Source organism: Prunus avium, chromosome 2 (genome assembly GCF_965620075.1).
Source record: "Prunus avium chromosome 2, drPruAviu1.hap1.1, whole genome shotgun sequence".
Taxonomy (NCBI): Eukaryota; Viridiplantae; Streptophyta; class Magnoliopsida; order Rosales; family Rosaceae; genus Prunus; species Prunus avium.
In genome coordinates, this window is record NC_142285.1 from 7184542 (window position 1) to 7200175 (window position 15634).

Here is a 15634-nt window from a genome sequence, read left to right on the forward strand (position 1 = left end):
TCCTACAGGAAATGAAAGTCCAAATCTTTGAGACCTCTCAAGAATTGGCAATCCTTATTAAGCTTTACAATTCAAGCAGTTCTCCTTGAACTTGTTTGTTTCATTTTTCAAATACGTGTATTTTGCTTTACTTCCCAGTTTTTATTGAAATAAATTATAAAGTCCTCACCCGTTTGAGGCAGAAAAAGAACTTACTTGGGAGATATTCCTTACCCGAATTCACAATCATTTGTTAAAAATCAATAGCTTGGGGCACAAGTTATTACATCTTTCAAGTATGTTAGGGTTTTTAACCGCTAATAGTGGCACGCTCAAACATAAAAGAAAGTTGACTTATTGACCACGAATGGTCTCTAGGTCAATGAGGAACTTTACCTAACCAGTACAAGTACAACAACAAAACTGGTAAACAATACGAAGGGCGAGTTTTGTTATGATACTTTGCTTAGTCATTGGTGTTTTATGTTCTTTTTATTTTCTTGTTTCAATTTATGCCCCTTATTTCTTCGTCTTCTCTTTGTTGAGTGTTGTTTATTTTCTTTGTTATTCAGTTTTTGTGGCTTTATCTTCTTAAAAAAAATAAAAATAAAAATAAATCATTTTTCTTTCCCACATTATAAGATGTTTTATTTTGTCATATTTTATAGGGAGCTTTAGTTTTAAACCACAATATAGTTTACTAATTTGGAAGATAGAAATACAATTTCATCTAATTAGCATAAGGCCAAAGACCAAAATGTGGTACCTAATTTACAAAAATATCATTAAAAAATATCAAAATTACACACAATGCCACTCCTTCTAAGGCAAGCATACTATGCCACATGTCCACATCCACCCAACCACCACCGCCGGCCAGCCACCTGCCACCTCCGGCCAGCCGCCACCGCCCGCCTCCGGCCAGCCGCCGCCGCCGCCGGCCACCTATCGCCGTCGGCCACCTACCATCGCTGGACTCCAGCGCTGCCAGCCAGCAACCACCCATCGCCGGCCTGCCACCGTCTGCATGGGACCAACTCCGTTCCCCTTATTCACTTTTTAAAAAAAAATAAGATTTTGTGTCATTAAAGGGACTCGAACCTTGACCCTCAAAGGAAGAGGGCTCACTCACAAACCACTACACCAAACTTGATTTTGTAATATTTATTCAATTAAACAATATTTATATAAACGATCAACGGTTCTAAAAATTAAAAAAAAATCATTTCACCACATATTCACACAAAAACTGCAACAAAAACTGCGATGCAGAAACAGAAACTGCGATGCATAAACAAAAACTGCGATGCTGAGCCTGGGCAAAAATGCTCAGCTCTAAAGTTAAACAAAACAAAACAATAGTTTTTTTTATTCAAAACATGTTGGGAGAGAGGGAATCAGACCGAAAACCACCTAGAATGTAAAATAGGTTATTTATGTTTCTGCTTTTTGCATTGCACATTCCGTTTTCTGCATTGCAGTTTCCATTTTCTGCAATGCAGTTTCCATATTCTCTTGCCCACCCAATTCCTCATCTGGGCAGCCTATACTCTTCAAATTGGTGAGGTTGAAGGCCTTGTAAAAACCATATAAAACTAAGAAGCCTTCAAACGACGAATCTCTATAATCTAAGAAGTCCTGAGCAACTGCAAGAAAGAAAAATGAGCACAATGTTAGAACTTGGGTAGAGGAGTTTTTGCTAGAAACTCAACAAAACCAAAAGAAGCACTACGCAATAAGATTATGTCATAAACAACAAGCATCTCTATCCTAAGAACTGCAATATGATCTCAAGTTTCCAGGACGAAATTGAAAATATAGCTAGAAACAAAACAAAATTGAAATATGCATTGCTGCAAACTAAATAATTTAGACAGCAAACTCCACAAGTACAAAGAGAAGGGAATCAAATCAACACTAGCTTAACAACTCAATAACCAACAACCTATAGATTACGGGCCAAAACCTCCGATGTATCTCTGCCAGGCATAAAAAAGTCACAAATAGAGTGTATTTCGTGCATGATTTGCAGAATTTATGAAATTCCTATTCAACATCCAAACGAGTCAACATGACAACAACAAATTATAAAGTTGTGCATCTATTTCTAGTTGAGGATTTTCAGTCCTCGACTTGAACCCTCTGGAGAATTATAGTAGTCAAATAGTAATTTAGTTCAAAACCTCAGCTTTAACATTCTCATAACTTTCCTATGAGCTTCCACATTTGACAAGCAATAAAATATTTTTTGTTTAGTTAAAGAGGACAAAGACAGTGCTGAGAAGACATGCACATTTTACAAGCTCAAGGGATAACTGAAATGAAAGTTTGTGAGTTACTTACATGGAAAATGAGTCAAACAAGTTTTTAGATTGAATCCCAATGCAATACTTGTCGTTGTAGAGATGCCATTGCCATATAATCGAGTGTTTCTCTCTCTCTCTCTCTCTCTCTCTCTCTCTCTCTCCCCAATTATTTAATATTTCACTCAAAATATCAACTTGCTAAACAAAAACCAGTGTGGTTTTTCAGTTTCAGCTAATTCATCATCAGATCAGGAGACCAAGCACAAATGGTACGGATCTGGGTTCCAGAAGCAGGGGAGATCTAAAAAACCAAGATTGACTAGAGAGAATGAAATAGATATATGTAGAATCACTAAACTATAAAAAGAAAAACAAGAGAGAGGAAGGGAAAGAATCTTTCACTACGAGAATTGAAAAAATATACACATAGGAAAAAGAAATGAAACAAAATCATAGCTTAATACCTTGCGATCAGGCTTGTGGCACCGCTGGACGAGCCGAATGCTGTCCTTGGAGAACTCTCTGAGCCGAATGCTCCCTTTTCCATGGCTTTCACAGCCGCTCCTCAGGCTTCACACACTTTCTTACTTGGGAGCCCAACAACAGCAGCAGCAACAAGAAGAGGAGCAAGGGAGAAGACGCCGGTCAAAACTTGACCGGTCCGGTGGCTGGGTGGCCGACGTGACAGTGGCTGGGGGGTTTTGTCGGTGTCGGTCGAAACAGAGGGGAGGAGAAAGGTAGAAGACGCGGGGAGAGAGAAGAGAGGAGAGAGAGAGATATGAGAAACTAATGAATTTGGGTTAGGTTTTTAAATAAAAAGGGTATAATTGTCTTTTTAATGACTAATGTAAGGTGGGTCAATAAATCTGGTCTTCCTCTTTGGCCTAATCCAAAATAACAATTCTTTTCTAGGTATTAAAACCCAAACCAAAATATCAAATGTCTTAAATACTAATAAGTAAAGTTATCTATGTCTAATACCTAATTTTCCTTACTTTATATTACTTTGTAGCTTGCAGTTGTTTTGTTGTTTCATTTGACACATTAAATTTGTCAATGAGTTTGTGTTATTAGACACAATCAGACATATTAAGTTTGAGTTTTAAGTCTATGCCATACCCATACCATAGGCCTAGAGTCGATGGCAATGGCAATCACAAAATCATGTTTCCATCTTTTGTATTGTGATATACAATTTTGTTGTTGAAGATGTATCATCGCATACATCCTAATAATTAATCAGATACATTGAGTGCAAGAAAAACTTTTAGTAAATTTTACACTTCAGAAATTACACCAAGTTTACTGCCTAAGAGATATTGCTGACACGGTTAGCAGAAGGCTCCAGCTGAACCTCTGATTCAACCTGAATCTGGGAAGGTTCTGGCGCAGAGCTTTCTAGCTGGGAAGATTCAACCACACTTGGCACCGAGGCTTGGATTAGCTCTTGTGGCTTGAACTTGTTGATATAGTAACTAAGTGATGGCCCAGAGTATTCTACCTTCTGCACCGGAGTTGGGTTCTTACCTACTTGGAGGAGTATTGATGAAGCTGCAGCTACAGAGATGAGTGCAAGCCCAGCAGCGATTGCTGCTGTGTTCTCCGCTCCATTAGCTGAAGACCCTGCACTTCCTGAACTTATTCCACTTTCTGCTACATAAACTGCAGGCTGGAGAATGTAGAGAAGTAACTAGAGTTAATGCACCATAATTTAACATAGACTCAAGCCTACAGCAACGAAGAGAGGAGAGAAACAAAAGATCCAAGCCTTGTAACAGATGGCTACAATATGCATTAATAATTCTTACTGGCCATGTGCCCAAACTGAACTAACATGTGTCTAACATTTCTATGGTTCACTTAATCTTCCATATGGAATTTAAGGGATTGATCATACCCTATTGCAATTGCACAGGCTTTTCAAACTCAAGTTCAAAAGCAATCCTAGATACTAGTTATAAACAAACATGCAACAAACAGCCCCCTTAAGTTTCTATACAGAAGGATGAGCAGTGCATCATTTGGAGAGAGAGAGAGAGAGAGAGAGAGAGGGAACATAACTCTCTCTCTCACACACACAGACATATACAGATATGCAACAGTTCCTTAATAGAGAATCTCTCTCTCTCTCTCTCTCTCTCTCTCTCTCTCTCTCACACACACACACACACACACATAAAGGCACAAAGAAAGCTTAAAACGGTGTGAGTTACATCGTGCCTTGGCGTATGAAGTATGCCAATTAAGTGTTCTGCTCAACATTTTCAGCTTAATTCTAACTAAAACCACCATGTCCTGAGGCAAGACTTATTTACTAGTTCAAAAAAACATGGCAAAGAGAATGATGTTTACTATTTTCATGATAAAAGCTTTCTACTTCTGCCATTGAAAAGAAGAAGCGTAATAAGCTAATAATACATCAGTTTTGACTTTTGAGTACCAGTGAATTCATGTTAACTCAATGCGTATCTCCTCATGTACAAATAAAATTTACTTTCAAAATTTTCCAACATACAGAATCCAGAAGTTTGGTTCTGAACTGAAAGTATTTCTATTATTAAAATATCTTGTGAAAAAAATGTCAACTTTGGTTTTACATTTTTCTGTTGACATTGATAAGTTTACTCAGGCAATCCTTGTTACTGACTAGTAAATCTAATAGTTCATCTCTTAAACTCAAACTCTGAATAGAATTTTTACAGTTTTCTTCATAATTATCATTCTGTCTGTCCAACTACAACACATGTTACTTTGACATTTGAAAATTAAGAAATAAAGCATTCATTCATCAAAGGAAAGAAAAAAAGAAGAAGGGAAAAACAACATTGAATGCAAAAATCTTGCACATTTTGAAGACATAATAGTACTAACCTCAACAGAATATATGTTTGTCTGGCCAGCGGTGTCCTTCTCAACATATCCAGTCCAACCACGTTTGCGGGGTGGAAATGTCCCAGAAACTTTTGTCTTCTCAACAGCCAACCATTCCACGCTGACCTTTCCAACCTATTCATGCCACAAGAAAAACATCAGTGTATATTTATTTAGTTATTATTTTCTGTCAAGTTTAATGCCACTAACTATGCTGTACATAGTGTTACTGATAAACTTGGCAATTACCTTAAAAACCAACTGTACTTAATTGAGGGTGGAAGAAACAGAATTGCACAACAGAGAAAAAGAATGAAAAAGAAACAATTGAATTGAGACTCAATCAAATTTCTATCCCATTCTGCCTTATGATCTTCCGAAGTAAGAAATTGGTTTTTTTCTGGAAATCTGTTTATGGGTATAAAATATTCCAGGTTTTGTTTTTGTCATGAGAAAGATCACAGTGGTGTACTGAAGAAGGATGCGGACATCAAAGCTTGGAACATTGGGGCTCAACTGTTTTGAAATAAGATGTTGCACGTCCTACTCCCACAACCATTTTATTTTTGCTTGTTTAGTGTCTTCAGACCTCAAACATAGTTAGAAGTAATTACTAAAAAATGACCAAGTTGAAATACACAATCCTAAATTAGTACCTCTGTTTACTCCGAAATTAAACCCTGTAATCTGGTATTCCCAACTAGCCCCATTACTCCCAAAACCTATAACATTTCTGGGTTAAATAGAAAGATTTTGCTACCCATTAGCCCCATTATTATTTTTTATCAAGTTTAAGTCATCAAATATAAAGATAATCATCATCAAGATGAAAACCCATTAACAATATTATACCTACACCTAAAATAGAGAGAGAGAGAGAGAGAGAGAGAGAGAGAGAGAGAGAGAGAGGTCACCTCTTTGTCAGGAGCACATTCTTCAACATTGCAGTCAGTTTCTTCAGTGGAAGCTCTAACTGTGAGATGATTAACTTTCTGAACTCTTTTGGAAAAGAAGATACTCCTTTGTGTAGGGAATGTGCATGTAAATGTGTTTGCTGCAATCACAGCTTGTGCTGCAGTTGCCATTGTTTTTGCAAAGCAGAGCAAATACTTGATAGACTCAACGGAAAGCAGAGATTTGATACTAAAGGAAACGATTCAGAGAAAGTAGTCAGATGCAAAGTAAATTTTGTTGGGGAGTTTATGGTGGAGAGGAGAGAGAAGGGATGCTCAGAGAGGGATGATATTTTTCTCCTTTGGATTGGGTGTCCGAGCTTCGCGTTGGAGGTTTGGTGGATTTTGAGATGGCTACGTGTCAACTCATCTAAACTTATATGTCTTGGTAGTGCTGGGCCCATCAACGCTGATATAGAAGCCTAACCTGTTTTTCTTTAGTTTTTTTTTATTCTTTTTATTTTTACTTTTTCCTTTTATTTATTTATTTATTCAAATAATATTAAAAAGGAGGGGAAATCAAACATAAGACCTCGGATACAAAAGAAAAATACTCTTAATTAGTTGAGTTACAAGTCGCCTGTTTTTAGAGGAAAAAGGATTTCATACTGTAGGGGCTTTTTTTCTTCCGGCAGCTACTACGGGCCTGGGCTGCCGTAAATAGCAAAATGGATGAAATTGCCCCTTGAGTCTGAGTTCAGAGATCAGGCCCCAAAATTCTTCGAAAGGGTTGTAAAGCCTTAGGAAACACCTTGGTTACCTTCACCAACGAAAAGAATGGCTGCTTACAGATAAATTCTTGGCTTAACATGAGAAGCTTGTGGCATGGGAGCAAAATTGACATGAGTTTAGCACCGAAGAGAAAATTGAGTGTTCTTGGGAGAAAAGGGGGTATTAAGGTAGGAGATGGAGAGTTTGCAAAGAGGTTTGGCTGAGAAAGGAGGGAAGGAAAGGAAAAGATGGCTTGGGCGCTATTTCCGGCAGCTCGACAGTGACTCTGTCAAATGTCAGAATAGCATGACAAAGGGGAAAGCTAAGGGAGGAGATGAACTAAGCACGAAAATTGCTGGGTTTTGCATGCAAGAGAGGAAGCTTGCTCTCTGGTTGTGTGTCGTCATAATGGGTAGGAAATGCCCCTTTTTATAGGCGCTGGAAACTACCATTTTTCAAGAAACCCTAATGGCTTCTATCCAATTTGGCCAAGTTTTTCCCTTCCTTTCTCCCCTCATCCCTTCAATCATCCTATTTTGGTGAAATCCACTCTACCCAATCCCACAAAATCAGGGATTTTTGGGAGCTCAAGACCCTTTCCCGCAGCTACCTCAAAACTCTCATTTTCAGCCATCTCCTTCCTTTCCTTTCTTCCTTCTTTTTTATGGCCAGGTCTGATGGGGGAAAGAAATGGGTATGTACACTGGTTTGAAGGGTGTTTTGCTCAAGTATCCTTTGGTTTTTGGATGGCTTGTGTTGGGATTTGTCTTTGGCCATGTGCTGGAGGCTCCCAGCAGTCCACTCACATGGGTAGCTTTGGTTTTCTCGTTGTTTTTGTTTCCAGCTAAGTGCTGGAGAGATGGCAGATATTTTCCTTGGTTTGCTTGGGCTCTCTTAAGGTGATGAGTTAGCCTACTAAGGGGATGGGCCAACTTCCTAAAGTAATGGGCTATTTGTCTAAGGTAGTGGGCTAACATTCTCTCTTTTATGCTCACCCATATATTTGGGCTCAAGAAATGGGCTTGAGTTTTGGGGCTCCCAAGCAGCCCAAAACTTCCACTTCTCGGCTCATCAATGGGCCTCATGAATGCTCGTAACCATCCATACCACAACCCACTCAGCAAGCCCCGGGCATTCGCGTGGCTTGGGCCCACTTAAGCTTGTAGCGTGGCATGTTGCTTATTTGCTTGGCGTGGCACGTGTGCAAGCGCATATGACGAACTTTCGCGTGCCCAAATCGAGTTTCTTCTCGGTAAGGTATTGCATTGGGCCGATAATTTATTTGGGTCGAACCGTGACTTTTTTGGGCCTCAACATTAGCCCCCTTGATTATTGGGGCCATGAAGTGGCAACGAGATGGGCCAAATAATCAATTTCAGCCCAGAATAATTGGCAGTGGCATGGCATGGTATGGGTTTAGGAGCAACTCAAGGATGACCAGTTAAGGGTCTTTGAAATTACAGCCAGGTCTTTTCCGGGAAGGTTGGAGGGGTCGCAATGGTCCCGCTTAAAACCCAATCCTTCTTAAACACCGAGGGTGTTGCCTTAAATAAATTTCCTAGACACTGTAATTTTGGAGGTCACTTACTAGAGTTACCCAGAGTTTGCCCATTTTGTGGCATGACAGAGAAGAAAATGCTTGGTGGATTAGCTCAAAATAACATAGCTTGCATGATTTATTTGCTTGAGTGACTAGAGGGGCTTGATTTTGGATTGTATGCTTGGATGATTGGCATTGGCATGTACGCTTGGCTTGGGCTTGTATGCTTGGATACTTGGCATTGGCATGTACGCTTGGCTCGGGCTTGTATGCTTGGATGCTTAGTATTGGCATTTACGCTTGGCTTGGGCTTGGATGCTTGGATGCTTGGATGCTTGGCATTGACATGTACGCTTGGCTTGGGCTTGTATGCTTGGATTTTTGGCATTTGCATGTATGCTTGGCTCGGGCTTGTTTGCTTGGATGCTTGGCGTTGGCATGTACGCTTGGCTTGGGCTTGTATGCTTGGATGCTTGGCATTGGCATGTACGCTTGGCTTGGGCTTGTGTGCTGGAAGGATGTTTGAAATAGGGCAGGTGCTGGAAACTATGTTTGAAATAATGCATTTGTTGGAAAGATGTTTGAAATAGAGCAGGGGCATAAGAATGTTTGAAATAGGGCATGTGCTGGAAACTATTTTGTTCGGCATGGAATAGGTGCTGGAAATTCTTTGCTTGTGGAGTAGATGCTGGCAATGCTTTACTTAATGTGGAATAGGTGCTGGAAGAACGTGACTTGGAAACACAATAACAGCGAAGAAAATTTTAAAAGGAGCACACAACCGCTTCCCAAAACACAAGAGAAACATTACACCCCAACCTCACCCACTTAACCTAAAGAGGAGAAACTTTAGGTAATAAAACATTCATCAAATGCCAAGCCCACGAATGTTCTAACAGAACCCTACTGGTGAATTCCAAGAGACCCCTCAAGGCCGATCTCCTTTTCCTTATCAAAATATGGTATTTTACTTTATTTTTCTTACTATGAGTTTTGTTTAATGCGCTTCAAGATCCAAAGACAAAGAAGTTTCTTTTTTCCTTAGTGCCATATGTTTGTGCAAATAATCTCACGGGAGAATATTCGCTTCTAGATCCTTGAACCTTCGATCTTCCTTCTCTCTCTTTCTCGATTCCTGTAAAACAGATTGGAGTAAATAGACCACACCCGGGGGGTGTTGGCCAAAGGCCCTCCGATGCCTAAGTTAGTCCGAGTGTTTGTAGGAAAACAATAGCTAAGCAAAGGGTACATAGTTTGTATGGTGTAAACCGGGCGGCTGGAGCCGTGTGTGGTGGCCGGAGCCGTGTGGAGAAAATATGGAGAGTGGAGAGTGGAGAGGGAGAGAGAGAGAGCTTCGGGTATTTTCTCGGGTTTTGGAGCTAGGTTTTGAAGTACCTGGAATGATGAATAAACCCATCTATTTATAGGAGCCTCGGGGCTAGGGTTTCGTAGAGATTGAGTCGAGCTTGATAATATCTGAATTATCTCGTTAATTATAAGATAATATCCTATAATTAGGATATTATCCCTTTGATAAGATAATACCTCAATTATTGATATTATCTCATTAATTATAAGATAATATCCCTTTATTAAGATAATATCCCAATTAATGATATTATCTTTATTAATTATGAGATAATACCATATAATTAAGATATTATCCAGATTAATTAATTATCCCAATAAATGATTTAATTAATTAATTTAAGGGATAATCTTATTTTCCACGTGGCGTGCTCTGATTGGAGACGAAAATATTTGCTCCCACAAATGCCCCCCAACTTCTGCATGGCGCTTGCGCCGCATGTAAGAGATAAAATTATTTTTCGGGCTCTCCAACTATATCTGGGCTTTCTTCTGCGAGTTGGACTCTTTTTGTAGATCGGTTTCCTAATTTGAGTAGGCTTCTGACTGTTCTTGGAGTTGGATTGCCAGTAGGAATGAGCTTGCGATTCCTTCTTGAGCCGAGTTGTCCAACTCATATAAATACAGGGCTTCTCTTCACTCTTTCTCACATCGCAAACTTAACTTCTCTACTTTCTAGCTTGAGAAAGATCTTGGAGAATTTGTACTGCTTGTCGAAGAGAGGAGTTGCCGTGCATCCCAAGGTAAGTCGAGCACGTATATTTTTTCTTCATTTTCTCTTTTTCGCTGCAAGGACCAGCTGGGTAGGACTAGGCTGGTTGTCTTCGTGACTGGCGGTCGAAGACGGTTGGAGAGGCGGTGGCCTCTGGTGGCTGCTGAGCGAGTATCGGGAGGAAGTCAGTGGACTGCTCCCAGCCGAGGATGTCGAGAGATGGAAGCAGGATGGTTCGGACCCTGACGATCTGCCTGCTGGACAGGAGGAGTGTTCTGCTGAACTCACCTTGAAGAGGAAGGCTGATGTCAAGTCATCGAGAACTCAAGCTACTTTTTCACGGGCGAGGAATGTGTTCTCCATTAAGGAAGAAGCCAAAGCTCCTTTCTGCTGAGAAGACTCACGTAGGAGCTATTCCCTTATCATCTGCTAGGGTCAAACATCTCGTTGGTGCGGATAGCAAGAAGATTGACGGTATGCGCAATATTAGGAATGTTCCCCTTAAGCCTCTTGCTGATGAGTTTGGAGATCGTGATATGCTCGGTGAAGTAGTCCGTGTGCGATCTAGTTCACCTGGAGTTGATTCGTTATTGCCAATTCCTTTAAAGGTGAGGTTGGCAGAGGCTAAGAAAGCAAGAAAGTCATATGTAGACCTGGCATTCGTGTCGTGTTTGCAGTGTTCGTGTCGTGTTCATGTCAACCCGCTTTTCTTAACGGGTTGACACGACACGACCCGTTAAGAAAACGGGTGGAAAATATCAAACAAGAACACGACCCGTTACAATTCGCGAATTACACGACACGACCCGTTTCACCCGTTAAGAAAAAAAAACTTAATAAAAAAAGGAAACCAAAACCACTGCGCAGCCGCACTCTCCTCAATCAACCACCATTAATAGATTATCAGTTTGATCCAAGGTTCAGAACAACATTAATAGATTATGCATACACAAAAATCAAACATTGAAAATGATAAAATGGGTTATGATGAAAAAGTGATATAGATTCCAAGGCTTATGCTCGATTTCATTCATTCCTTGGGAGCCCTAGCCCTCCATCTTCTTCCACAAAAGGTTTGCCATTAATTTCTGTTTTTCACTCTTGAGGCAGACTACACAGCCACCTCCCTTGCCCTTTCAATCACAACCAAAGATAACCCACCGTCTATATTTAAAGACAAACCAAGCAAAGGCCACGAATACACAGGACAACAAAAATCCAAAATATATCAATTTAAACTGAAAATCAAGAAAGACATCAACTTGAAAGCAAGAAGAAGAGTGAGAGCAATCGTACCTTGAGAGAGGTTTTGAGAAGGGAAGAGAACATTTGACACAGAGATTGCAAGAAGAAGAGCAGATGAGGTTGAGAGAGAGAAGGTGTGAAGCGCTGGAGACGCGAAATGAAGAGACAAAGCGCTGGGTAGGTAGGGATTTTAGAATAGTAAATTACAAAATTACCCCCCTTAACGGGTGGATTCGTGTATTCGCGAATGAACACCAAAACGACCCGTTAGCTTAACGGGTCAACACGATATCAACACGACTCGATAACTCAAACCCGAATACTGAATTTCTTTTGCGAATTCGTGTCGTGTTAACGGGTCGTGTAGGATATTGCCGGGTCTAGTTATATGCCCGGGCGAAGGGTTCTTCTGCAACGTCAGCGACTGATCTCAAGGTGAACAAGTCCAGCCTTGTAGAGGATGCAGGCATGTTTGGCCTACGTCCGGAGACGTGTCGATGATAGTGGCCCGTTTGGCCTACGTCCGGAGACGTGTCGATGAGACGTCCGGAGACATGTCGATGAGGGTAGCCCACTTGGCCTACGTCCGGAGATGTGTTGATGAGTGTGGCCCGTTTGGCCTACGTCTGGAGACGTGTCGATGTGAGTGGTGGCAGACGTCATAGATCAGGCATGTGGAGCTGCTGAGAGCATGGCTAATCAGGTGGATGCTGAAGGGGCTGCAGATCAAGGATCCCCTACCGACGTTTCGAAGTAGATGAAGACTCCTTTATTTCTTTTCAGCTTTTGTAGTCTGCTTTTTGTTTAGAATAATTGGTCTTGTTTGACCATCTTCTTTTTGCTTGAACTTGGCCGGTTGGTCACTTTGCTATGAAAATTTCAGTTATTATTTCAACTTCAATTTGCATATTGTCTTGTGAACTGCTTGAGTAATCGGCTAGTGTCTTGGCTTTATTTCCCCTTAGGATTTTGGCAAAAGCCAGGGTCCCCCGGAGAAAGCCTAGGACGCTTCTGGTCGTTGCCCTGCGTCTCCCTTAGGACGCTACTTATGGACAACTGTATGACTATCCTGCCCCTCTTTGGAAACGGATAGGAACCTGGATACCTCCCTTAGGAAATTCCTAGCGCACCCTGCGTCTCCCTTAGGATGCTTCTTTGTGGGCTGTGTCTCTCGAAGGACGCTTCCGGTCGTTGCCCTGCGTCTCCCTTATGACGCCGCTTATGGACAACTGTATGACTATCTTGCCCCCCTTAGGAAACGGATAGGAATCTAGATACCTCCCTTAGGAAATTCCTGGCGCACCCTGCAGCCCCCTTAGGATGCTGCTTTGCGGGCTGCGTCTCCCGAAGGACGCTTCTAGTCGTCGCCCTGCATCTCCCTTAGGATGCTTTTTATGGGCAACTGTTTAGCTATCCTGCCCCCCTTAGGAAATAGATAGGAACCTGGATACTTCCCGCAGGAGGCATGCTGACCTCATTTTAAAAAATTTCTAGCGCACCCTGCGTTTCCCTTAGGACCCTGCTTTACGGGCTGCGTCTCCCGAAGGACTCTTCTGGTCGTCGCCCTGCGTCTCCCTTGGGACGCTTTTTATGGGCAACTGTATGACTATCCTGCCCCCCTTAGGAAACGGATAGGAACCTGGATACTTCCCTTAGGAAATTCCTGGCGCACCCTGCGTCTCCCTTAGGACGCTTCTTTGCGGGTTGCATCTCCCGAAGGACGCTTTTGGTCGTCACCCTGCGTCTCCCTTAGGACGCTGCTTATGGGCAACTGTCTTTTGTTGTGGTGCATTCTGGAAGTTGCAGTAGTTGCTTCTCTTCTTCATAAATGTGCAGGGCTCAGTCATCTACTTGTCGATGAATTGTGAGCCACTGTCGGTAACTGGTGATTGTGGGCAGCCAAATCGGCAGATGATGTTTCTCCAGATGAATTGTTCCACATCAGCTTCTTTAATAGAGGATAGAGCTTCGGCCTCGATCCATTTAGTAAAGTAATCAGTTGCGACGATCATCATTTCTTTATTGGCTGGTATCGTTGGCATGAGGCCCACTAAGTCGATGGCTCATTCCATGAAAGGCCACAAACTGTTCTGCAGATGGTAGATTTCGGCAGGCAGGTTTGGAACTAGTTTATACCGTTGGCAGCGATCACATCTTTTGACATACTCAGTGGAGTCATGGCGCATGGTAGGCCAGAAATAGCCTATATTTAGAGCCTTATGGGCGAGTGATCTGCCCCCAGAGTGGTTGCCACACTTGCCGTCGTGAATTTTGCAGAAGACCTCAAATGTTTAAGGGTATTTTATGCAGGTGAGATGAGGGCCGGAGTATGATCTGCGAACGAGCTTGTCGGCTTGCATGTAGTATCTCACGGCTTTCTACTGGACCTTCATAGCTTCGGACTTATCCGTTGGAAGATTTCCATTCTCCAAGTAGTTGATGATGGGTTCTTGCCAGCTGGGGTCTTCATCAATCTGCATTGAGTCGATTAGCTCTATTTCTTCGATGCTTGGCCAGTCAAGGTGTTCTATCGGGATGGAGCGTTTGAACTGGGTGTCCAGCGCTGATCCTTGATCGGTTCATAATTGTATATCATTTTGTACCCTTCTAGCTTATGATTTGGTTATGTTTTTGAGTTAAACTTGTGCTTTAATCCTTTTTGTGTTTATCTTTCAGTTAATTGACATTTAGGTAACAATGATGACTTTGGATAGGAAATGATGCAATCCATGCATGTTAAGGGCTGATTGGCATATGAGGAATATGAGCTTAAAGACAAACACATTTTGGCTACAGCCCATTTCCAGCCCAGTTTCGTAGGTCAACGTCTTGGCCTTGGATCAGCATTCTCTGGGGCTCGGATGAGGTGAAGATCTTCATGAAAGTTGTTCCATTGGGTGTGTACTATAACATATCCAAATTTCAGCCCAATTGAACATGTCTGGAGTCCTTAGCCCGTCCAACACTGAACCCTGCTCAGGAGGATTTGCAGCTGCCAGCTTTGTCATGTGCCTCCATGTGCCTCCTTTTAGTCATGTGCCTCACCCCAGCTATAACTGACTTTGCACCCAGCATAATGAGTGAAGTGGGGAGGCATTCCAGCTATGAAATTCTAAAGGAGCAAGTTGGTACATGCTGGAGCTATTATAGAGAAAGCATGTGCATGCATGGGAAGCAAAGAGAAAGGAGAGAGAGAAGGATGAGGAATGATGAGAGGCATTTTGCTTCAGCCTTTGAACATGGGAATTGAATTGGCAGATCACTTTGGAGCTGGAAATCAGGTTTTAATTGAAAGAGGAAGCATGTGCATGCATGTGAATCAAAAAGGAAAGAAAAGATGAAATGAAGTCAATTCCAGTCTCTGTGCGGCTGCCAACTTGCAAGGGCCAAAACGCACACTTCTACTGGTCCGATGGAAATACTTTCTTCATAGAAGTTGTTCCAATGGGTGTCTAGTATAACATATCCAAATTTGAGCCCCATTGGATACGTTTTGAAACCTCTGGCCTTCCTACACCAAGACTGGTTTAGAAAACTCGTTTTTCAGCAACCAAAAGGCAACCACATGGGTTGGCAGCAAAAGGCAATCACATGGGTTGGCAGCAAAGGGTAGCCACATCTGATCACCTTTGAACCCATGTGATGAAAGCTTGAGGTGCAGCAAAAGATGAAGGATGGTGTGGGAGTTCATCATGATGTTCCTCCCTCTTAGCCCTATAAATAGAGAAGCCTTCAAGCTTCAAAATACACCCCAAGGGGGGGGAGCTCTCAAACACTTCTCTAGAGCTCCCTTCCCTTCTCTTCCTCAAATTCTCTTAGTTTCTCTTTCTAAGTTTTCAATTGTTGTAATGAAATTCTGAAATTCTGATTAAGTTTTTCTTAGTTTCACTTTACTTTTCATTGTAATGTACATTCTTTCTTAAGTTTCAAGTTTAATTAGTTTCCAAGT

The 15634-nt window shown here is 41.7% G+C and overlaps 1 protein-coding gene across 4 annotated transcripts; it reads right to left on the bottom strand.

Annotated features, from left to right (window-relative positions):
* Window positions 1–652: 652 nt before the first annotated feature.
* On the bottom strand, window positions 653–6461 carry LOC110774092 (protein MAINTENANCE OF PSII UNDER HIGH LIGHT 1). Of its 4 annotated transcripts, XM_088249305.1 has the most exons (6): window positions 6071–6461; window positions 5157–5291; window positions 2750–3954; window positions 2323–2586; window positions 1393–1625; window positions 653–1034 (listed from the first exon to the last, which is right to left on the bottom strand). In XM_088249305.1, exons 1-3 carry the CDS (start codon window positions 6239–6241, stop codon window positions 3595–3597), a joined length of 666 nt encoding a protein of 221 aa, XP_088105431.1. In that variant the 5' UTR covers window positions 6242–6461; the 3' UTR covers window positions 653–1034; window positions 1393–1625; window positions 2323–2586; window positions 2750–3594. The 4 variants fall into 4 exon arrangements, with proteins under 4 accessions (XP_088105431.1, XP_088105429.1, XP_088105432.1 ...); XM_088249303.1 differs by having other exon boundaries at window positions 653–1625; XM_088249306.1 differs by lacking the exons at window positions 1393–1625; window positions 2323–2586.
* Between the last annotated feature and the right edge of the window lie 9173 nt (window positions 6462–15634).

Coding starts and splice junctions, on each gene's coding strand:
- LOC110774092 (XM_088249306.1), bottom strand. CDS start 6,241: ATGGCAACTGCAGCACAAGCTGTGATTGCAGCAAACACATTTACATGC. Junction 5,292..6,070: donor AATGTGCTCCTGACAAAGAG/GTGACCTCTCTC, acceptor TGGCATGAATAG/GTTGGAAAGGTCAGCGTGGA. Junction 3,955..5,156: donor CAAACATATATTCTGTTGAG/GTTAGTACTATT, acceptor TACATTCTCCAG/CCTGCAGTTTATGTAGCAGA.